General features: G+C 49.2%; 1 protein-coding gene across 2 annotated transcripts; it reads left to right on the forward strand.

The window, feature by feature from the left end:
* Positions 1-1,675: 1,675 nt before the first annotated feature.
* ARF1 (ADP ribosylation factor 1) lies at positions 1,676-18,765 on the forward strand. 2 transcript variants are annotated; one of them, XM_037140496.2, is made up of 5 exons: positions 1,676-1,772; positions 16,731-16,915; positions 17,000-17,110; positions 17,187-17,311; positions 17,441-18,765. In XM_037140496.2, exons 2-5 carry the CDS (start codon positions 16,768-16,770, stop codon positions 17,600-17,602), a joined length of 546 nt encoding a protein of 181 aa, XP_036996391.1. In that variant the 5' UTR covers positions 1,676-1,772; positions 16,731-16,767; the 3' UTR covers positions 17,603-18,765. The 2 variants fall into 2 exon arrangements, with proteins under 2 accessions (XP_036996391.1, XP_036996392.1); XM_037140497.2 differs by lacking the exon at positions 1,676-1,772 and adding an exon at positions 12,777-12,881.
* The last annotated feature ends 3,847 nt before the right edge of the window (positions 18,766-22,612 follow it).

Raw genomic sequence — 22,612 nt, forward strand, 5'->3', positions numbered from 1 at the left:
CTTCCTGGCCAAAGCTGGGCAAGAACCCCACTCAGTGAATCCCCAGGGTGTCTATCCCCAGGACCCTAGGGAAGAAGGGCTGGTAGGTCCTGGCTCCCAAGGTAACCAGGGCCTCGGTTTCCCCAGGTAACTGCTTAGCACTTCTTGGCTCCCTGACAGATCTCCTGCTAAAATCACAGCTGAGGTCTCCACACCTGCATGGCCTGAAGGAGGAAGGTAAACTCCTTAACTTGCCAGAAGGTACACAGAAAGTCATCTTGTTCTTCTTTAAACTGTGTATCTTTCGCGTGCTCCTTCCTATCTATCAAAAAATTCACAATTTAAAAACATTCAAAGGATGCTTCTAAGGACACATGAGCCCCTGCAGACTGGCCATGGGCCAGTTCTCCAGGACTGGGAGCCAGCACCACCTGAAGGTCCTGTGCCCATCCCTGGAGGAACAGACCCTGAGGCTCTCTGCATGAGTAACCTTGGAGGGTTTACAGCGTTGGTACTGGGGGGTCAGAGCTGAGATCCAGACCACATAGGTGCCTAGGTATGGGAGAGTCTGGGGCTGGTGACCAGAGCCAACGGGTCTGCCTCCCAGGGCGGAGGGTCCTCAGCCTCCCAGGAGAGGGGGTCAGTATTTGCAACAGGAGGGCTGCCTGGGAGGATGGGCAGCCCCTAGAAGCTGCTAAGTCCTGGAGCCCCAGCCCAGTGAGTGGGCCCTGCCCAAGGGAGGCAGGTGAGCAAGATGGGCAGAGAGGGGGCAGGAAAGACACCTCCACCACTCCCATACCCACCAGGCCAGGAACACACCTCAGGCCTTCCTCTGCTAGGCAAGCCATTGGGCCAGGGTCCAAGTGACGGTTCCGCTTTGCACCCTCCGCAACATGCAGGGTACGGAGGCTGAAAAGTTCCCCAGCAATCTCCCCCAACCCTCTTGTTTGGGAGACCCTCGCAGCAGCACGAGGGTAGTAGGGAGAATGAGGAGCCCAGGTAGCAGAAGGAGGATACTAAGGTCGGCGGGATGCCAGAGTAAAATCCCAGAGCCTAGAGAATGCAGAGAGGGCCGCGATGGTCCTCGCCTCTCTTCTGACCATCATAAAGAGGATTCCCGGAGTAGGGGGGGGTCCCTCTTCTTGTCACCTGGACCGTAGCTCAGCAGACTCCTTGGGGGCAGGGCTGTTCCCCGCTAGGCTTCTACTACTGACAGCTTTTTATTTGATCTGTGGCCAGCTACCCCGCAACAGCTCCTCCAGCGCGCACGGGGCTGCGTGGGTCGCAGCAGGTGTTTCCAGGGAGCTAGCGGCCCAGAAACTCCCTTCCCTCCTTGGCGGCCTGCAGGTAGCAACGGTTTCCGAAATACTGGAGAGCTAGCCTGTCTGCGGGGACCCCGTGGCCGGGGAGGGGGGTCCAGCACCTTGGCGCTGCAGCTCCGAAACCCCAGGATCTGCTCGAGCCTCAGTCCCAGAATTCGCAAAAATTTTGGTAGGTTTGTAGATTCCACAACCCGCTCTCCGGCGAGAGTCACAACGCAAGCGCGTCCGGAATTAGTACCATGGTGGTGCGCAGGCGCAGCAGTGAGCCGGACTTTGGCCACACCCCGTGCTCCCGCTCTCCAACTCTGCGCGTGCGTGCAACGGTGTGTGTGGGGCGGGGGAGGCGGGCGGTGACCTGCCCCATTACCCAGCGTTCCCCGCGGCAACAGGCACTGACGTGGCTGCCGTCAGAGCCGCCATCTTGTGGGAGCGAAACCAACGCCTGGCTCGGAGCAGCCGCGGACGCCGAGGGTGAGGCAGAGGCTGGGGCCTGCGGGGTTGAGGACGGGGTCCGGCCTGGGCCGGTTGGGACCCTGCCTACTGCGTTTGGAACAGCGGGGCGGGGAGGGTCGATGCCAGTTCTGGGGCCGCGGTGAGAAGCGAGGGCCGGGAGCTGTGGTCAGGGCCGAGGCTGACGCGAGGCGAGGCCGGACCTGGGGCCAGGGCGAGGGCTAATGAGGCCAGAGTGAGGACTGAGGCGAAGCCGGACCAATGAGGGTTAAGGCCAGGCTGGGGCGGGGGTCGAGGCCAGGTTTGGGATCAAGGAGCGGTGGGGCGGGCGCGTAGGGCTGGACTGCAGGTCTAGTCGAGGCTGAGCGGAGGCTGGGGCCGGGGTCAGTCGCCCGCCGGGGGTGAAGTTGAGGGTGGAACCGAGTTGAGATTGGTCTGGGGTGCGGGGTAAGCCTCCAGCTTCGACCCCCGCCACGGCCCCGAGCTTCCCACAGCGGTAGGGGCCGGCGCCCGGAAGTCCAGCAAGGCCACGAGATCTCCAGGAAGCCCCGTTTCCTGCTTCGTCCCCGCCCGGTGGTTTCGAGGACTAAGAAACTGAGGCCCTTGGCCCGGGACGTAGCCAAGGTCACGCGAGGACCAGGGTTTGAGTCTAGTTCCTGTCTCCGGGGACGGGATGGGCGGGGTGGGTGGGGCCGTGCTTTGGGGTGAGGTCCTAGGGTCTGAATGGAAACTCCGGTGTAGGGTCTTTATATCAAAGTGGGCCGCAACGCCGGGGTTGCTTCATGAGTCCGGTTGGCACAGATGAGAACACTTCCAGCTGGTAAATCTTTAACCTACTTAGGTCCAGGTCAAGGCGGCCTCCCTAGCAGAATACCCTAACACTTTTTTGTTGCACAATCCAGTTAGCTATGGCGTGTAAAACTGTAGCATTGTTAATAACGCTTGCTACTTAATTATTACTAAAAATATTAGCTAATTAACTCAGACGACACTTTTGAGCTAGGCGGTACTCCTGTTCCCTAAAAACACGAAATTTCTGTTTTAAATGAATCGAGTAGAATTGTATAAGAAATTACTGGAAAGGAAGAGGAGGGAATTCAGACGCTTTGGCTTGGTTTGAGAAGTAACTGTTGAGAGCTCTGTGGTTGATGTTCAAGTGGTCAGCTGTAGTTAGTTCTCTTTTCCAACTAGTGGTCAGCACTTTATTCTGCCAGCTGTTCGCAGGTTGGGTCTTGCGTTCACTGTTGCGGTGTGTCTGAAGCAGTGTGATGCTGGGGTGTGATGTGGCCCTCTGCTGGGCCAGTTCTTAGTATCTAACACAAGGGGGCTGCAAGTGTGTTGTCCTCAGAGTTTTGAGCAACCTCGGTGGGTAGCCAAAACTGTAAGAACTTGAATGCATGACGTTACTAGCTAGCTGGGTCCAAAATTAAGAGCAGTTGACTGCATATGTGTTATTCACAAATCTGGCCACTTTGTTAGAGTGTACTGTTTCTTCTAAAAGTTTTCTCTCTGTAATGGGCAGAATGAAGCTGTGCCTCCTCACAGGTGTCATTGTCTTCAGAAATGTCCTGTTGAAAGTAAATCTGTAACATTAGAAATACGCTGTTTCCTGTGAGGGCTTTCTTCAGATACAGGTATTCAGAATTGCTACTTTAAAAAGACCTAAAATAGTTCATTTGGCTAATAGTTGACTCACATGCTCTCTGTTCACTACTGAGATAAAGTTAGTAGAAGACAAAAACTGGTTCTGTGCTTCTCACAGTTCTGGTTTTTATGAGACTGATAGTTCTGGTTTTTAAATTGTGTGGTCTAGCTATTTGCTTTGCCCCTTGCACAATAAGAAGAGGACATTCAAACCTGTTAAGCGGACTCTACCAAAGACCAGATGGGCCTGAAACTGTAGGGAGGTACATTTTGATTTATCTGTAGATGACCCTGAAATTTGGTGTGTATCATCAGCCACAGGGGTGATACACAGAGTCAAATGGGCACAGGAATAAACCTAACCAAGGGGAAAACCCTGTGCAAGTTTATCATTAGTATGGTAACTTGGTTTGAGAGAGCTGAATCAGTTTTCTTCAGATTTACCAAATTGAATGTTCTTTGACATCTGCATTTAAATACTGCCTTGATCATGTAAGGTAGGCCTTTCTAGGGGTGGTGATCCTTTACTGATCAGACTTCAGATGTCCTGAGCCTCCCCGTCCATTCATGACTGTCCTGAGCCTCCCTGTCCATTCATGACTGTCTCTGCACATTGTCCCATTGAAATTCATCCCATTGACCTTCTGATCTTTGTAGAGTTAGGAGAATGAAAGGAAATAAAATGCACATCTGTCAGAGGTGGATAGGAAAAAAACATGAATGAAAATTTCCTTCATTTGGAATCTAAAAATTAGTAAGAACTTACCTCTTGTGCTCTATCTGTATCTCACTGGGGTGGATGCTGTTAGAGATGTCCTTCCAGCACCATCTGAAGTGGTCTTTTTGGGAAAGATTTTGACCTGTTAGTGCAAAGGTGGTAAACACAAGGCCTTTGGGCCGAATCTAACCCTCCATCTTGTTTTACCAGGCCTGGCACCTTGTTTGTACCTGGCAGCAGTGCCGAACTCTCACTTAACTGTTAAGGAGTAGTTACATTTATACAGTTCTAAAATTACGTTTGGCTCTTTGAAGGCAGCCACAAGTCTGATGTGCCCCCGCTGCCCTTTCCCAGGTGAAAATGAGTTTGACACCCCTGTATTAGTGGGTTGGGTATAACCCTACCGGCAAATGAAGGACAACTTGAGAATGTGTGAATATGTTGAGTGGGGCAGTGGAGGCTTGATTTCAGGTAACATCTTAGCTCATTTCCTTAATCCTTAGGTTCTGTCCTCTGTGTTTTTTGGAAAACATTTAAAATGTAGTTGCACTGCACTGGTTATGACTGCAGCTGTATCACTGTTCTGGAAGTTAATTCAAAATTCTTAGATGGATCAGATGACCTAATTAGCTGGTGGAAAATATGGCAAAATTTAACACAAAACATCAGAGCTTCTTATTTCTAGGCAAGTCTCTTAGGCACTCACCCAGAGTACTATCACCCCAGCTTCCTTATATGAATTGGAATGAGTGGTCAGTCTGATGCAGAAACCTAACCTCCTTATCCCTAACATACCCTTGTTTCCTGGGGCAGTGGTGGGGGGGTGCACACAGTGGCAATAAGAGCTTGGCAACCTGTCATTGGCAAATAGAGAAAGAAGAGACCAGGGGAAAAGCAGATTTTACACATAGCAATTGGGAGTGATTCTGTTTAGGAGGCAAGCATTTTTACACACTCTGATGCCACGAGTGACTGTTAGTATAGGGCATAAATTAATGGCAGGCCAGGTATGATCCATGCTCATTTTCAGAAGTTAAGTTGTATAGTGTGTTTTGGAAACATTAATTAATGTTTATCCAGAGTTTAATAAGTAATCCTCCTTAAAGAGATGCCAGCAAGTCATAATGTAAAATAGCTAGCATCTTTCAGTTTGTGTTTTACCCTGTCAGTTTGACTTAGGTACAAATGGCCAAGAAAACAATTTTAAAGACTTTCTAGACCCATTCACAAAAACTAGGAATGACGGCAAAGTTTGATGCGTCAGCGTTTTTGATTAAGGTTTTAGAACAAAGGATGTCTTTTTCTTGTTAATGGTGTGTTTTTCCTGTGAAGTTTCCTTTCCTCTATAGAGGAGCAGGCAGTTACTAATTAACAGATTGGATCAATTAATCTGTGTTTAAAATACTACATCTTTTGTCAATTTGGATGGTGAAACTTTGCTTAAAATAATAATAGCTTTTAGCATTTCTCTCCTGTCAAAGTGTTAAGTGTCTTGCTAATTCTTGGGGAGGTCAGTGAAGATGTATTCTGAGTCACCAGTTGCGGGGATCCAAGGGCAGGTGTAGGAAGCAGATTGTGTACGTACACATCCCTCCTTACTAGACGTTGCTGAGATGCTCACCTTTCTTTTAAGTAATCACAAGGTCTCCACAGCCCAGGTCTCCTCACTGGAACATCAAAGGAATGTTCAGACTGCACCAGTCATGTATAATTTGAAATTCATTGTTGACTTGATAGGTTTTTCCTGACAAACTAATTTTTAGGGAAACTGTATTTGTAGGCATGTATGATTAGTATTTTTGTTTTTTAACCTCTAAGGGCCCTGGTAAGTGCTCTTTTACAGTTCTTTTTTCCTCTTTCTGCTTGTGAGTCCTTTGGGTGCCCAGGGAAGTATCCAGTGGGGAAAGGTAGTAGAGGTGTGGGGAAGATGGTGAGCCCTGGGCAGAGGAGGCCCCCAACGGGCAGAGTGAGGTCGAGCAGAGATGCAGGGCCCTGGCTTTGAAGAGAAGGGGAAGGCAGCCAGCATGGCACAGTAAAGGGTGGGCGCTGAGTTTGGCCTATCAAGAGAATAGGGAATGAGCTTGGCGGGGGGGGGGGGGGGTGACAAGACATGTGAGTGAGCAGGGTCCTGTGGTTCTGAGGGAGAAACAGGAAGCTTCTCCTGGGCACAGGAGTGGGGAGTACAGAGGCCCTAGGGCGGTGTTGGAGACCTGCCAGGAGCAGGGTGGGTAAGCAGTAGAGGGAAGTATGCTCGAGTGTGCCAGTGGGCCTTGGAGAGGCTAGCTTCCTAGAAAGGGATTTTGGAGAATTTGTGAAAGCAGTAAGAATGCATCTTCTGTAACTTTCATATCTAAGCCCTAATTCTGTTTTATGTACAGAGACAAAAACACCTTGGTTCTTGGGGTTGTTTTTTTTGTCTTATTCAATGGATTTTTAATAGATGTTATGAATTTTTCAGGAAAGCAACTATTTTGTAAATTGGGGAGTGGGGACTACATTTCTTTGCAGAACCTTACCACAAGTTGCTGTCTTTCTGCTTCATGTGCACAACAGTCTCCCTAGCGCCTGAGCTGCTGGTGCAAGTTCTGTCAGTGTGCCATGCAGCAGGCTCCTGAGGGGGACCTCTCTGAGCTGGCAGTGTGGTCATGCCCAGTATTGAAGTGTGTCTCTTATTCTGAGTCCCTGTCCTTCATTTCCTCCTTGCATTACAGTTGGGCTATGTAATGGGTGTTTTACACTTGTGGATGTTGGTTGTGTTGTCTGTTAGCTTTCATTGGTGATGGTAAGGGGGCATTGTGAAGTGCCCATTCTGACCTGTGTAAGGGCCCTGAATTAGCGTGTGGGGTTCAGTCATCTGACTTATTTTACAGGTCCTTCTAACTGGTGTTGAGAACACCTCGAGGAGTGGAAGCTACATGCTGTTGAGGTGTCAGAGGGGAGATGAGGTGGCCACACCAGGGCACATGGAGGTGGTGGTGGGTTGCACCTTTCAAAGAGAGAGGAAGAACTTGCTGGTAGAGCAGACAGATATGGGCATGAAAGGAACGAAGAAAGGGATTGTGGGTATCTCCTGGGTTTGGGTCTAAGGAACTGAAAGTTTCTCGGTGTTGAAGTGGGGAAAGGCTGGCTTTTTATATTGGAGAATTAGATTTCACTGGGAGATCTGTGTGTTGAAAGGATGTGAGGAATGAAGTCTAGAGGTGAGCAAAGTAGTCTAGCTGGGCACAGTTTAGGGGCCACACTGCCCTGAGAATAAATGGCCCAGTAGGGCAGTGTTGAGGTGTAGTCATACCAAATGCAAAGTGTGGTAGGTGGCAGCAGGGGTCTGGAAGAAGTGTTAAGGAGGGGATGGCATGAGCAGGTGTGTGAGCAAAGTTTCCCTAATGACCAGGGCTAACATGCGAAGTGTGACTGGGGATTGGAAGAGGCCTTGAGAAGGATTGAGAAGTTGCTGTGGCCTCTTGGGCAAGAGCATCTTCTTGGAGGATGGGGCTCCAAGTCCCATCCTGCGCCCCTAAGTGTGCTAAGTGCCTCTGAGTGAGCTGAGCCTGCTCTGGCTGTCACCCTGACAAGAGTCACAGGGAGGTGGCGGGGGGGGGGGGGGTCTGGTAGGGGACTTGTCCCAAAGGTGGGGGTTGTCCAGCGGAAGTTCTCAACCCCTGCTACACTTTCCTTTTCTGTATCCTCTGGAAGCTCGTACTTCAGAAAAAGAGGGGAGGCTGCAATTCTTTTAGTTCTGTTTTCAAAATGAAAGTTCCCAGAAGGCCAAAATCAAGTTTTGGGGATTGGCTGAACCCATCACCAAAGCCACTGTGCTGAGAAAGCCTCAGGGACCACTTGCTATTTTGAGGTTGAGGGGGTCTTAGTGCTGGTAGAAGGCCTGTGTCCACACACTTGGCCTAGGTGTCCACTTTGAGGAGGCACCAGAACATAGACTGTAGAGGCCTCTGTGTGTTTGCAGTGACCCCATGATTAGAGGTGCGGAATGACAAAAACAAAGGAATGTGGTTTATTTCACAGGAGAAATCAGAATCCTGAATTGTTTTCTCTTTTCATGGTCTCCCTACCAGAACTGAAACCTGGTGCGCCCACCTTTCTCTCTTCCCCCAAGGGTGGGGGGGGTGCATGTTTGGGGCTGAAGCTGCTAGCTGCATCGAAAGGGCACCAGTATCCCTCACAAGCAGCTTTTGACATTGCTTAACACTGAGGTGCTAAAAACTAGGTTACCTGTCATTGCTGCACCCTCCTTTGCCACCTGTCAGTTGGATTCACTCAGTACTGTTGGTGACTGTTAGCCCAGTGGTGTGTGAGGGGTGCCCTGCAAAGAACAGAGAGGGAAGGACCTTCCTGTGGAAGGCAGTGGCATCTGAACTTGGCTGCAGAGGTTGAGCAAAGGGCTTGGTGAGCACAGCATGGAGAAATGGGTATGACAAGGACACTGGGACCATGCCTTGGCACAGAACACATCTGAGCAACTTACTGAGGCACTTCAGACCAATCCCAAACTGCTGGTCCTCTGGTCCCCACTGGGTTGGATTTAAAGAATTTAATTGACTTCCAAAGGGCCACTAATAACTTGCAAAATTAGTAAGGGATTAATGGTAGGGTAGTCTTTAGGGTGTCTGGGTGCTATAAGGTTGCTCATGGTTTCTTAAATCATGCTTTGCATTTTCTAATTAATTGAGGTGATTTATTTATTTGTTTATTTAATCCTCATTTTTCTTTTCTCAGAGAGAGAGAGGTGCATCAGTTGCTTGCCTTCTTGTATGGGCCCTGACCAGGGATTGAACCCATAACGTAGTTAGGATAGCTATGTGTCTATCCTAACCAGAAATTGAACCCATGACCTTTTTGGTCCATGGCATGATGCTCTAACCAACTGAGCCAGCTGGCCAGGGCTCTGCTTTGCATTTTGGTCACAAATTACTTTGGTTCCTTCCATTTTTAGTTTAATTTGTTGTGGGTTAACACAAAATTGTATTCTTAGTCTTTGATTTCTTTTTTCTTCTAGTAACAAGTCCTTCAGACTTAACTGTAATTAGGGACAGACAGAGGGTACCGGCACCCTTACTGCCAGAGTAGAAGTGCTTGTTATGGTCCAGGGTGCTGGTGGCTTCTCAGTAGGGCGCCAGGTGCCCACCCCCAAGTCTGTGGGACCTGGAAGCTGCTCCATTCCACAGGCCAGAATACTCAGACAGGCCTGAACGGCTGCAGGGGACCAGGACTGTGGGCTGTTCTGGAATGCCTCCTGCCCAGAGACAAATCAGGAAGAGAAAATACAGAGAAGCAGGCATCTGCCACCAGGACAAGTGCATAGAACCATTTCCATCACAGCTCCAAGCAAGGCATCACATGTGGGACTCCTCCATCCTGATTTTGCTACAGTGGGGGTCCTGCGACATTTGGAGTCAGCGTTCCAGGTGGATATTGTTTTCATTTGGGCCAGCATATCTGGCCCACCTAGATTATTTTGCCTGCCCCTCCCATAGATTTCAGGAGGGCATGAAATGTATTCAATAAATTGCTTTGAGTTATGGTTTTGTTAAATAATAAATAAAACTTTAAGAGTTAAATAAAGGGGAATCATTAAAGATAAATGGTTTGGTTTAAACAGTTTAGTTTTTGTTCTTAGTGGTGAGTAGGATTAATTGCAGGTAAGGTGTTCTTACATGTGCCTTGTGGTTGCTGGGTGCCTGTTCAGTTACACAGTGGGTATTCATGTTACTGTAGACCAAGACTCACTTACATGAATGAAACTTTATTTCTGGCTGTCATTTTAAGGATTCAGCCTTGCATCTTAAGCTGGCAGAGTAATCTAAATTGAATTTCACTGGTTGCATCTCCTAAGAATGGGAGCTAACAGGTAATGCCCTCTTTCAGTTGGGGGGGGCTCTGTGCAAAGGATGTGTTACCCTCCAGGGGCCTCCAGTCAACTCCAGTGTAAGGATGCTGGCCCTCCTCAGGTGTGGGGGTTGGTGTGCAGAATCCTACATAAAGGCCAACTCTTGTGCCTAATTGGTTCCTGCAAAGCACCCTGAAGGTCTCCTTCAGAAAACCAACGTCTCATTGAAACTGACCTTTAGATGTAGACCAGAGTGCTATGGTTCTAAAGTACTGTCGCATGTTCTTTGGTTTATCGAAAGTTCATTGTGGGAAAGTGGATGGTGGAGAGGTCAAAAGGTACAAACTTCCAGTCTTAAATAATGTGCAGGTCAGTGGCTGTAGTTAACAGTACTGTGTCGTACATCTGGAAGAAGTTCAGAGAGTAGATCTTAAAAATTCCCATCACAAGAAAAAATTTTTAACTGTGGGAAGTGCTAGATGTTAACTAGATTTTTTGTGGTGGTCATTTCACAATATATACACATATCAAATGATGTTGTAGACCTGAAACCAAGACAGTGTATGTATCAATTATATCTGAAGGAGAAGAGAAAATTCTGTCAACTTAATTAGATCCATTGAATGTCTCTGGCTGAATGATCTGAGCCTGTTGCTGATGCGTATCTTTGTCACAGTTGTATCAGGCCTGTGAGGTATACCTGCTTATCACTACTAGCATTGGCACATTGAATTTTCCTCCTACACTAACTTTTATAAAACAGTGACAAAATGTAATATGCTACTCAATGGCAGGAAAACATCAGAGCTATAGGAATTGAGTGTTAGGCTGATGTAATTTAATGGCTTGAGGTTTTATTTTGCTTGAGTGCTGGAGTCCCAAGGTGATACAAAAAGCAGTTTGCAGCAGTAATAAATAACAAGTGACCATACTGCCTATGAATGTAGAGGATCCACCTCTAAATTTTAAAGCCTGTGTGTCGGGGATGAATTGAGCTTTCAGATGAGGGATAATCTAAGTACATATGTGACTGGCAAAGGTAGTTGCCAATTCATGAAACTCTTAGAGAAAATACAAGTTTTTGACTTTTAAAAAGGCAAAAAGAAAATAAATCTGTCACCCAGCATTTCATTTGAGTAGGGAATTTATCTCTCTGAATGCCCATTTATTTACACAGGAGACCAGTGCAGCCCATCCTGCCTCCCTGGGTCACACTTTTGTTCCCCAAGCTATACTCCATGTTGGTAATGTCTTCTTCCTAGTGATCTCAGATGTTCAGGTCATCTAGGTGGTCCCTGTTACAGAGATTCTGTTACACAGACCAGCTCTAATGGTTGTAGAACACCTGACACACTTTCCTTCTGCAGAGACAAGTTGCACAACTCTGTCCCTGCTTCTCTGGAAATTACTGGGTCTTGGTGAAGGTGCAGAGGGCACAGGTAGAGGTCACGAGTGTCCTTTTTTCTCTTCAGTTAAAGCAATCATTTATTGAAGTGGGATGGGTGTTTTCCTCAGGGACGTCTCATTGTTGGCCTTCTTGGCCTGTGTAGATCTCTGTATGTGGGAGTTGTGTTCTCTTCTTGACTTCAATGCAGTTACACCACCCTACAGGCTCTGTCTGGTCTCACAAGCACCCTTGTTACTCTCGCTTAGGTGTAGACTCGGAAGTGGGAAAGGAGGGGTTCTACTGAACAAGCTGGTGTCTTCTCTGTTCACTAATCCAGTAAACCTGAAAAACAGGTTTTGACTTGAATGTGCGGGATTCTGGTGAAGGAAAAGGTGAAAGAGCACCTGGGCTGGGTGTCCTACAAGTTGGAACCTGTGCCAAGAGACCATGGCAGAACTCTGGTGGCCGGTGTTCAACTTTATGTTACGACACATTGTGTTAGGTCTAGTCCTCTCTCAAAGCAACAAGCAGTGCTGAGGGGACAGGCCAGGAAGCCACCAGGTGCAGGGTAGGTACTGATGCTTGTAGTGGGGAGACACCAAATGCTGGATATTCATAGTTTTTTGGGATTGTTTTTTGTTGTTTTTGTTTTTAATTTTTAGACAAAGGGGAAAAGAGGGAGAAAGGAAGAGAAACATCAATGTATGGTTGCCTCTTGCACGCCCCCCTACTGGGGACCTGGCTGCAACCCAGTCATGTGCCCTGATTGGGCATCGAATTGAGGTGACCCTTCGGTTCACAGGGTGGTGCTCAATCCACTGAGCAACACCAGCTGGGGCAGGATATTCAGTTTCTTAAATCTGAGACTTGGTTCTGATCCCCATCCTGATTCTGCCACCAAGTGTGACTCCTTCCCCTTATGGGGCTCCATGACTTTGATCTATGGAGGGCAGGGACTGTGTTGGTAATCAGGGCTCACTGACAGGCCAGTGGGGAGAGACAGAGACTTTGCATGCAGAGGCCACACCCATGCATAGAGTTCTACCTGGAGGCGTTCCCTCAGCACAGATAACTTTTTTGAGAGAGAGAGAGAGACATGGATGTGACAGAGAAACATGGATCACTTGCCTTTGGCAGGGGCCCTGGAAACCTAGGCATGTGCCCTGACCAGGAATCAAACAGCTGATCAAAGCAGTACAGATAACCTTTTAACCCCTTGGTGCCTTGGTTTTTGTGACAGGAATGCTTAAACAGTAAAACAGGCATAAAGAGCAGCCCTCTGCCCTGCTTCCTGGGGACAGTCCCTTTCATCATTTGGCTGTACCTGTGTACTTCTGAGTTAGTGCACCTGTTCTGGATGGTAACAGTCTCACGACGGAGTAAACATTGTTCATCGTAGACTCAAGCAGTGACTGTCTTATGTTTTCCCACAGGAATCCTAAAGTGGCCTCCTTTTATCCTTGGATTTTTTTTTCCCATTTATCTGTCATTAGCTTTTCCCAATTCCCCTGGAATTGCCAAGCTGCATATTTAAACCACGTAAGTAGTACTGTATGGGCTGGCTGCTGCCCAGGCCCCCCTGTGTGTCTCCCCAGTACCCTGGGAGCTCCCCTTGCCTGGGGCTGCCTGGCATTTTTCACCTGATACTTACTCTGCCCTTATACCTAATCCATACTTTGGCTGGTGTAGGGTTTACAGGTTGACAGTACTGCTTCTGTCTGATCTTTTTGAATGCTAAGTTTAAAGTTCTTTCACCCTTGGTGTGCTGGGATTTAGTCTGCCTTGAGTGAATCTGTTTCCATCTTAGATGTTGATTTTTTTTTTAGGTTTTTTTTTTTTTTTTTTTTTTAGTTTTTTTTTTTATTTTTTAGTTTTTTGGGGGGAGCAATTTTAGGTTCACAGTAAAATAGAGGGGAAGGTACAGAGATTTCCCATACATATATTGTAATGGGAAATCCCTACTCTCAGCACCTGCCATCAGAGTGGTGCATTAGTTATAACCGATGAACCTCCATGGACACATCATCATCCAAAGTCCATAGTTTACACTGGGTTCACTCTTGGTGGTATACATTCTGTGGGTATGGACAAATGGATAATGACACATAGCCACCATTCCAGTGTCCTACAGAGTAGCTTCACTGCCCTGAAAATTGTCTGTGCTCCGCCAGTTCATCCCTCCCCTCAACCCCTGGTCTTTTTACTGCCTCCTTAGTTTTTGCCTTTTCCAGAATGTCAGATGGTTGGATTGTACAGTAGGTGACTACCTCCAGTTGGTTCCTTCCACTTGGCAATACACGTTTTAGTTCCTCCATGTCTTTTCATGGCTTGATAGCTAGCTTCTTTTAGTGCGGGATAATATTTTGTCATATGGTTGTACAGCACAGTTTATCCATTCACCTACTGAAGTTTTGGCAGTTGTGAATAAAGCTGCTGTAAACGTGCATGTGCAGGTTTTTTTATGGGCATAAGTTTTCAACTCCTTTGAGTTTAACTCATCTCCTTTGAGTGAATACCAGGGATTGTAGTTGCTTGTAAGAGTATGTTTGGTTTGTAAGAAACTTCCGGCTGTCTTCCAAAGTGGCTGCACCATTCTGCATTCCCACCAGCTCCTGTTGCCCCCTCATTGTCATCCATATTTGATGTTGGTGTTCCTGGTGTAGGCCATTCTCACGTGTGTAGTGGTAGCTCATTACTTTGATTTGCATTTCCCAGAGGACATGTGATATGGAGCATCTTTTCATGGCTTATTTGTGTTTGTGTAATCTTCTTTGCTGGGGTGTCTGTTAAGGTCTTTGGCCCATTATTTTAATCAGGTTTTTGTTTCCTTATTGTTGGGTTTTAACTGATCTTTGTGTGGTTTTGGATGGCAGTCCTTTATTAGATGTGTCTTTGGCGAATATTTTCTCTATGACAGTGTCTTTTCCTAAAGTAGAAGCTTGTGATTTTGTTTTATTTTATTTATTTTTATTTTATTCCATTCATTTTTAGAGAGATGGGGAGAGAGGGACAGAAACATCAATGTGTGGTAGATATATCATCTGGTTGCCTCTCACATGCCCCCAACTGAGGACCTGGCCCACAATCCAAGCATTTGCCCTCCTGGCTGGTAATCAAATCCGCAACCCTTTGGTTCATAGGCCAGAGCTCAGTTCAGTGAGTCATACCAGCCAAAGCAGAAGCTTGCAATTTTAATGAAGTCCAGCTTATCACTTCTTTCTCTCCTGGATTGTATCTTTGGTTTTGTATCAAAGAAGTCATCTCCATGCCCAAGGTAGATGTTGATTTTTGAAATTCTTTTTGTTTTCCGTTAATTATCTGTGCTTTTGTGGATTTTTCACTTTGTCAGCTCTGTGCTGTCACTTTCTTTGTTCTAACACCCTTTTGTTACTTTTCAGGCCCCACATCTCCACCTTGTTGATGCTGGGGCTATGTGTGAGGGAAGGTTTTTGTTTGTTTTCTTTTTAAATAGTCTTGGTCTTCTGTCTTGCTCCATGAAAATTCCTTGCTTGTTTCCGTCTCTGCCATGGCAACTTCCTAAAGGGGATAGGGCATGGCTTTTTGGGGTCCTCTATAGGTCCATGCTTTGCATCCTCTGGGTCTCTTATGCCTCCCCATAGAGTGCCCCACATCCCTTTCTTTCCAGTAGAGCATAAGCCCTCATTCCCCTCTGCCTGGAAGGCCAAGTCAGATCCCTTTGATCTGCGGCAGGGCTGAAAACAAGGGTGAGCATGAAGTCAGACCCTGCCACAGTGCACTACCTATGTCCCTTTTCTTTTTGTCCCATGTGGGTCATGCATTGCTTTGTGTATCAGTGGTGATTTCAGGAATGAAATGTGTGTTTAGTCTGTGTTCCATAATTTTTCACCCTCTGTATTTAGGAAAACTTGCTGTTTGCAGAAAAGGAAATGTTACAGTAAAACTCTCCTTAAACTTTAAAATTCAATTTTTTGAATAGGTAATATTGTCCAAAACAAAAAACAGGAAGTGTCGAGTGCACTGAATCTAGTTTGGAAGGGGTCCTACTGGGCATGTCAGGTACTATTCAAAGCATTATATTCACAGTGGGGCAGCTAGTTCTGATCCATTGAGTGAAAGAACAATGTATGAGTTCACACCCGTGTGGATACCTGAAACTGGAAAGGTGGTTTCTTACAGCAGAGTGCTAACAACAGAAAGGAATGGCTAGGTAGAAAAGCACCATTTGACAGACAACGTCAGGGCGCTATGACCAAAGAGGGTGTGTGTTTCATGAGCTGGATGTGCACACGGTCATTCAGTGCTCAGATGGAGAGAACTGGAGTGGAGAGACCTACTGACTCCACCTGAGCTTGTCATCGGGGTGTCAGGGGCAGTGGGGATCTAGACATATCCCCTAGTTGGGTGCAGTGGGGCGTGCCTGCACTAGGCCCATAGGATATCCTTCACTAGCCTCTGACTCAGCAGTATCTGTTCATAGTCTAAAGACTTCATGAAGCTCTTGGTTACTTCTGGGGGCGGTTCCTCAGCATTTGAGAAAGTGACCATTTTTTTCTTCTTTGGAATAAAAGTTGAAGAGTAAAAGTGCAGCAGCTTGGAGAGGCCAAGCCCGAGCAGGTCTCGTGCCCTGGGGGCCTTCTGGGATTGAGAGCCTGCTCTTGCCAGCCAGTGGACTCCTGTCCCTGCCTGCTCTCTGACCTTGGGAAGTAGTTGGCTGGATGATGTCCCAGTGATTTTACTCTGCTGAGTGAGGGGAGCCTGGAGTGAGGCTGTGGCCTGGACATGGCACACATGTTCTCACACGGGCCCCTTCCTCCGCTGCTGGTGGGAAGGAGCACTCCCCGACAACGCTACCCTGGGGCCCTTGCTGTGCCTTGAACTCAGAGCCCAGGTGTTGTTGGTCCTAATGTCCTGCCTGTGGGGTTTGTTGGAAAAGGTTGGCTTCTTGTTTGTTGGGATCTGGGAGACTAGCTCCCCATGCGTTTGTTGTCATCTTGAGCATGGGCCGTGTTTCACTGGGGCTTGGTGGGGCAATTGAAAGACGCTGGGATCCTCAGCTTGGTTGTTTTCAGCCCCCTTGAAAAGTTCTCTTAGATTGGAGAGGATCTGGCATTCTTTGAAAGCCATGGATGTTGGATGGTAAATGTCAGCCCTGTTCCTAAGATTCCTAGGCTCTCCCTTCTAAGGAGTACAGCAGGGAGGTGGATTGAGAGACCCAGCAGGCAGGACTATTTCTGTAGCTTGGGAACTGGAGTCTCTTTAGCTTCTGTCCTGTGAGTTTTCAAGAGAAAGCAGGGTGTTTGTCTCTTTGTCCATGGTAGGAGGGTGGGTAGTCTCTGAGCTGCGCCCATGCTGCTAACCCTGGGTAGCACAGAAAGACACCTGGGGAACCCTTCCTTGTCTCTGCAGGTTTCTCTGGCCAGTGTGTCTCCCTCCGGTCTACAGCATGGGGAATATCTTTGCAAACCTCTTTAAGGGCCTTTTTGGCAAAAAGGAAATGCGCATTCTGATGGTGGGCCTGGATGCTGCTGGGAAGACCACCATCCTGTACAAACTGAAGTTGGGTGAGATTGTGACCACCATCCCCACCATAGGTGAGAAGGCCAGGCCACTGAGGGCTGTGGGAGGATGCAGTGGCTGCTGGGGGGCTTGGTTGACACTGGGCCACGCTCCTTCAGGTTTCAACGTGGAAACTGTGGAGTACAAGAACATCAGCTTCACCGTGTGGGACGTGGGCGGTCAGGACAAGATCCGGCCTCTGTGGCGCCACTATTTCCAGAACACACAAGGTGAGGGAGGGGGACTGTGGATTGTGGGAGAGGTTGAGAGTCCTTGGTACTTTCACTGATGCCTGTTCCTTGGCAGGTCTCATCTTTGTGGTTGACAGCAACGACCGAGAGCGTGTCAACGAGGCCCGGGAGGAGCTCATGCGGATGCTGGCAGAGGACGAGCTCAGGGATGCTGTTCTGCTCGTGTTCGCAAACAAGCAGGTATGTGCTTGTGTGTGACCAAGCCACCCCAAAGGGCTGGAGGTCTGAAGGGATCACAGGTCAGGTGTGTGGGGTCCCCAGTCTTCCTGATGACTCATGGTGGCCATGCCACCCTGCCCCTCCCACCAGGACCTCCCCAATGCCATGAATGCAGCTGAGATCACGGACAAGCTGGGCCTGCACTCCCTGCGCCACAGGAACTGGTACATTCAGGCGACCTGTGCCACCAGTGGGGACGGGCTCTATGAGGGACTGGACTGGCTGTCCAATCAGCTCCGGAACCAGAAGTGAGCTGCACTCTTCTCTCCCCCCTCACTCCCTCCTTCACCCTCGCTTTTCCTCTCATGTGGCAGCCATGCCCCTGTGGTGTGAGTGCCAGAAGCTGTCTCCATGGTCGGTCCCAGTGTGCTTCACCATGCTGTACATGTGCAGATGCAGCCTGCAACCGGGTTTTTATTTAATGTAAATAGTTCTTGTTTCCAATGAGGCAGTTTCTGGTACTCCTATGCAATATGACTCAGCTTTTTTTATTGTAAAATGAGAATCAACCCACTGTCTAGTACTGAGAAGGGATTTTAGGCACTGTGGCCTCCAGGAGTAGCTGTCAGATCTGTCTAACACTCCTCTGGGCTTTAGATCTGTATTGAGATCCATTTTGATGGTTCATTTTTAACCCAAGCTCAGTGCATTTTTTAAAATAGTTACAAATACAAGATAAAGAGACACTTGAACACAGAGAAGGGGGAAATGTGCCTACTGTAGGTTCTGCAGCATTGGCTTGAGTCCAGTCTACCCATGGTCTCTCTCACGTCTGGAGCATATGGTGGGCAGAACCAGCCACAAAACATTCTGCATGGTCACTTACGGTCCCCGAATGGCTGTCTCGCTGGGTCCTCTGCATTCCATAGCGTTTACTTGTACCTGTGCTTACACCACTGCCTCAGGGAAGGGCTGGGGCTGTGGCCACCACTGACACACCCCTTGGAGGGACCTCAGCCTTCCCTTGGGTTGGTATAGGTGCTTTGGCAGGATCACTCTGGCAGAGCAGGAGCCCCTCTATATGGTCCCCATGCACGCTCGCTCGCTCACCCAGGTTGTCTGGGTCTCACCAGTAGGAGCACGGACATGTGACTGGTCATCTTAGAGCCTAGCTCCTCGGAGCCCCTGTCCACATGTGCTTTCACTCCTTCAGCCTGCAAAGGTCAAGTTTGACATCAAAATCAACAACCTCTACTTTTTTCTTTTGTATTTTGATAAACACTGAAGAAGCTGGAGCTGTTAAACTTTATCTTCGGGGAAAACCTCAGAACTGGTTTATCTGGTGTCATGGAACCTCTTACTGCTTTCAATACACAATTAGTAATCAACTGTTTTTGTATACTTGTTTTCAGTTTTCATTTCGACAAAACAAGCACTGTAATTATTAGCTATTAGAATAAAATCTCTTAACTATTTCATGGCTTTCCAGTGCATGGGTCCCACTGGCCAAGGCTGCCTCCTGGGGTATGGGCAGGTGTGGCTGAGGGAGGCACTCTTGAGGGACTTCCTCATTAGTCTCTCTCTACTAGCAATCCAGTCCTGGTCCTGGTCCAGGTCCAGTCTTGGTGATGACAGGCTGAGATAGGACTAGCAAGGTCCCCGTGTGGTGTGGGGTGCCAATGGGTCAGGGCCTCAGATCCCCTGTGGAGGCATCCCGGGGGAGATGGGAATCCTTGGTCTAGTTCTGTCTCTTTGCCTCGGGAGGCTTTGCCACAGTACACACCTGTGCCCATTTGGATGCTGTGGGCCCCTTACCAGTTCCTTAAGGGCTATCCCTTTGACCTTAGAGCCTTTTTGGGCACACCTACTACTTGGCCAAGCCAAGGTCCAGGTAGCCATCCAGCCCTTGTGTGGCCAACCCTCTGCCATGTCCAGCCTGAGATAATAGCCTAACAGAAGTTGTCATTTCTTCTAAGGACAAGGTGGTGAATTGGCTGAAGGCATACTTCCCAGCAGAGGAGCTGGGGGAGGGGGGAAGCGGGGTGGTGTACCCGGAGTTCTTCCCTGCCTGGAAGGAGCAGAGCAGATTCAGCGGGCAAATGAATAGGGAGGCATGGAACAGGGGGTAGGAGGTACCTATGTGGCTGGGGAAGAAGGCTATCTCTAGGTACAAGGCCACCTCCACCACACACCCACCAGTTAGAAGCATTCCCCGCTGGCCATCTCCCCCGCCCCCTGCCCTCATATACCTCAGCAAAGCCCTGCAGCTGAGCCATTTCTGGTTCCTCTACCCTCTCTGTTGACCACTGGGAGTCCCCCCTCCCAGTGGGGTCTCAGGTCCTGCTGGAACCCAAGGCATTCACCTCATTTTCACACATCAGTTGTATTGGAACACTGACCTTCAGTTTAAAATAAGTTAAGTTGTGGCTCAGTGGATTGAGTGCCAGCCTGAGAATGAAAGGGTTGCCTGTTCGATTCTCAGTCAGGGCACATGTACCTGAGTTGTGGGCCCAGTCCCCAGTTGGGGGTGTGCAAGAGGCAACTACACATCCATGTTCTCTCTCTCTCTCTCTCTCCCTCCCTCTCCCCCCTTCTCTGTCTCCCCCTTTCTCTCCCTCTCTCCCTCCCTCCCTCTCTCCCTTTAAAATAAATACTTTTTTTTTAAGTTTTTAAGTACAAGCCCTGGCTGGTGTAACTCAGTGGATTGAGCACAGGTCTGCGAACCAGAGGATCATGGTTCAATTCCCTGTCAGGGCACATGCCTGAGTTGCAGGCCAGTTCTCAGCAGGGGATGCACTAGAAGCAACCATACATTGATGTTTCCCTCTCTCCTTCCCCTCTAAAGATAAATAAAATCTTTAAAAAAAAAAGTTTTTAAGTACAAAGGTAAGTCAACACAAAGAAAAGCAGAAGTAGCAGTATTTGGAGCATAAGGCAGGTGGACCTCCTGGGCAGATGTCTTCCCCATGGGTCATCTGGGGCTGAGGCAACACCTTGCCTGCTTACACAGGGGCCTGGTAGGGCCCCTTAAACCTGCCCTCCAGTTCCCTGGAAGGGCACAAGCTCTAAAGCTTCACTGAAAACAGGTCCTGCCTGAGGTGGGCAGGGACATGGTGGGCTGAGCTTCTGTCAGGCCCTTGGGGGAGACCCAAGGAATGCCTAGTGCGAGGGGCCACTTAACCACACTTGCCTTTGGGCCTAGCCCCAAAGGCAAGTTGCTGCATTTTAATGGCAGGAGCCAGGGACAGCAAGGAGGCTGCCCAGGTCCTGTGCTCCTTTTCTCCTTTTTCTCGTGTTTATTTTTCTGCTCTTGTGACTCTCGGGGCTGAGAGTTGGGGATACACAGTGCCAGGGTTTAACCACAATAGCCACTGACCACACATGGCTGTTTCACTAAGTGAAGTTCCTGGGTACCGCACATGGCCAGCAGCTGGTATAGTAGGTGGCTCAGATAGGGGCCTTCCCATCTAGGCAGAAAAATTCATGGGACCTTCTCAAGGCCTCTTCCAGCACAGTCGCTGCCAGGTAGTACCCTCTTGCACCCCGCACCACCACCACCTGCCTCATTTGGCTATAGAGTGGCTACTGCTCCAGGGGCCCCTAGAACAGTAGAGGGGAGGGCACCTCACACGTGGCCCCATGCACCTGGCAACTCATGTCATGGGGCTGCCTGACTTCTGGGCTCACAACCTAGGGAGGCTCCCAAGAAGGGGTCCCACGCCAGGAACATACATCACTGACCCAAGAGACCTGCTGAGAACCCTGGGTCCAGGGCCCTCAACCAGCTCCCCCCCCCCCAATTTTGTTGCTGGCCTCACCTGCTGCTTCCGTGCGCAAAAAGGCACCTGGCCAATTGCTCTCAGTGCTGTCAAGGGAGTCACTCATGGGACTGCACAGTGCCCCCAACTGTGGAGAACCAGCCCCAGGTTCCTGGGACAGGAAGCTGGAAAAGCCTCCAAGGGGAGATGGCTTTGTTCGGTGTCCTCAACACAGAGAAACCCAGACCGCCCCCTCCCCGATGAGGCCCTGGGACATTCTGCTCCACGTCCCCCAACTGAGCTGGTCCTGCCCGCCACTGCATGCCACCTGGGCTGAGGCCGATCGAGGGTGAACGTCTGCTACCTCCAGGTCCCCTGGTCTTATCACGCGCTGCGACGTCATGCCTGCGCCAACCCTGTGTTGCTTTGTGCGCCTGCGCACCACTCTGCATCCCAGTCCCGCTTTGCTCTGGTTTTAGACCCACACTGGAGTACTTTCCCTCCCTAAGCCACCCCAGAATGGGCAGAAGCTGGACCTGAGGGCCTGGCTAGCATGACCACCATTATTAGAAGTCACATTGCGTGGTGACACCGGGATCCAGGAGCAGTGCCCGAAAGTCACCGTTCCCTGTGTACTCTGTGCAAAAGCCCGCAGATGTGCTAGAGCCCGCAGACAGGCACTCCTGAGGAACTGGTGAGGAATCTGCAGCACTGAGGTCCTCACTGTCACACCCGCAGCTGGGGGCAGCAACAGTGCTGCGAGCGTCTTGGTGATGGGGTGTGAGGGGCATGGATGCACACACCACCACGCTTGGTGGCAGGTAAGAACATCTGCCCACGTACTGGCTGAGGCTCTGCATGGGCACGTGGCGTTCACTGCTGATGGCTCGGCTTACTCATCGGACAAGTGCTCCCAGTCTAAGACCCAACTCGGTAACTGGTCCAATGAATGCAGGATCCACTCCATAGGAGACTGCAGACCTAACAACGGGCTGTTTACCCTGCGTTGTCATTTGTGTGGATTCTTTTACAGAATGCTGCCCTAGCACATATCCCAGTTAAGTGGCCTGTAGGTACTCAGTGGGGAGGGCAATGAAGAGGCCTCTACCTGCTCTCCTGACTTGCCTCTGCTGATTCCCTCACTAGCCCTTTTGGGGGCTTCCACATTGGGAGTCAACAGGGTTTGAACTCCAACCACTATGTCAAGTTTGAGCCTCGATTCCCACACATGGGAGCTCCAGGTCTGCTCCTGCACCCACTCGGGGGCCTTCAGCATGTGTACAAGTCCAAAGCCAAAGGTGCGCCTCTCTGGAGGATCACAGCTTTGGTAGTGGGAAGCTTGTCATGGTAGGATGCATGGGTCCGGGGGGGCATGAAAGAAGCACTGGGGAGCAGCAGGGTCAGCTCAGCCTACTCTGCCATACTCCTACCACCACCTGGGAAAGCCCAACTATAATCTGGTGGGGGGTAATCAGTGTTAATGGCATTTTAGGGTGAGGTGACAGAAGGGGGTACAGAAGCATGGGAGGGGGCAATATGGGCCCCCACCTTTATGAAATGCAGA

The sequence above is a fragment of the Artibeus jamaicensis genome, unplaced genomic scaffold (assembly GCF_021234435.1).
Source record: "Artibeus jamaicensis isolate MK-2021 breed Jamaican fruit bat unplaced genomic scaffold, CSHL_Jam_final scaffold_3272, whole genome shotgun sequence".
Classification (NCBI taxonomy): domain Eukaryota; kingdom Metazoa; phylum Chordata; class Mammalia; order Chiroptera; family Phyllostomidae; genus Artibeus; species Artibeus jamaicensis.

Coding starts and splice junctions, on each gene's coding strand:
- ARF1 (XM_037140496.2), top strand. CDS start 16,768: ATGGGGAATATCTTTGCAAACCTCTTTAAGGGCCTTTTTGGCAAAAAG. Junction 16,916..16,999: donor GACCACCATCCCCACCATAG/GTGAGAAGGCCA, acceptor ACGCTCCTTCAG/GTTTCAACGTGGAAACTGTG. Junction 17,111..17,186: donor CTATTTCCAGAACACACAAG/GTGAGGGAGGGG, acceptor GTTCCTTGGCAG/GTCTCATCTTTGTGGTTGAC.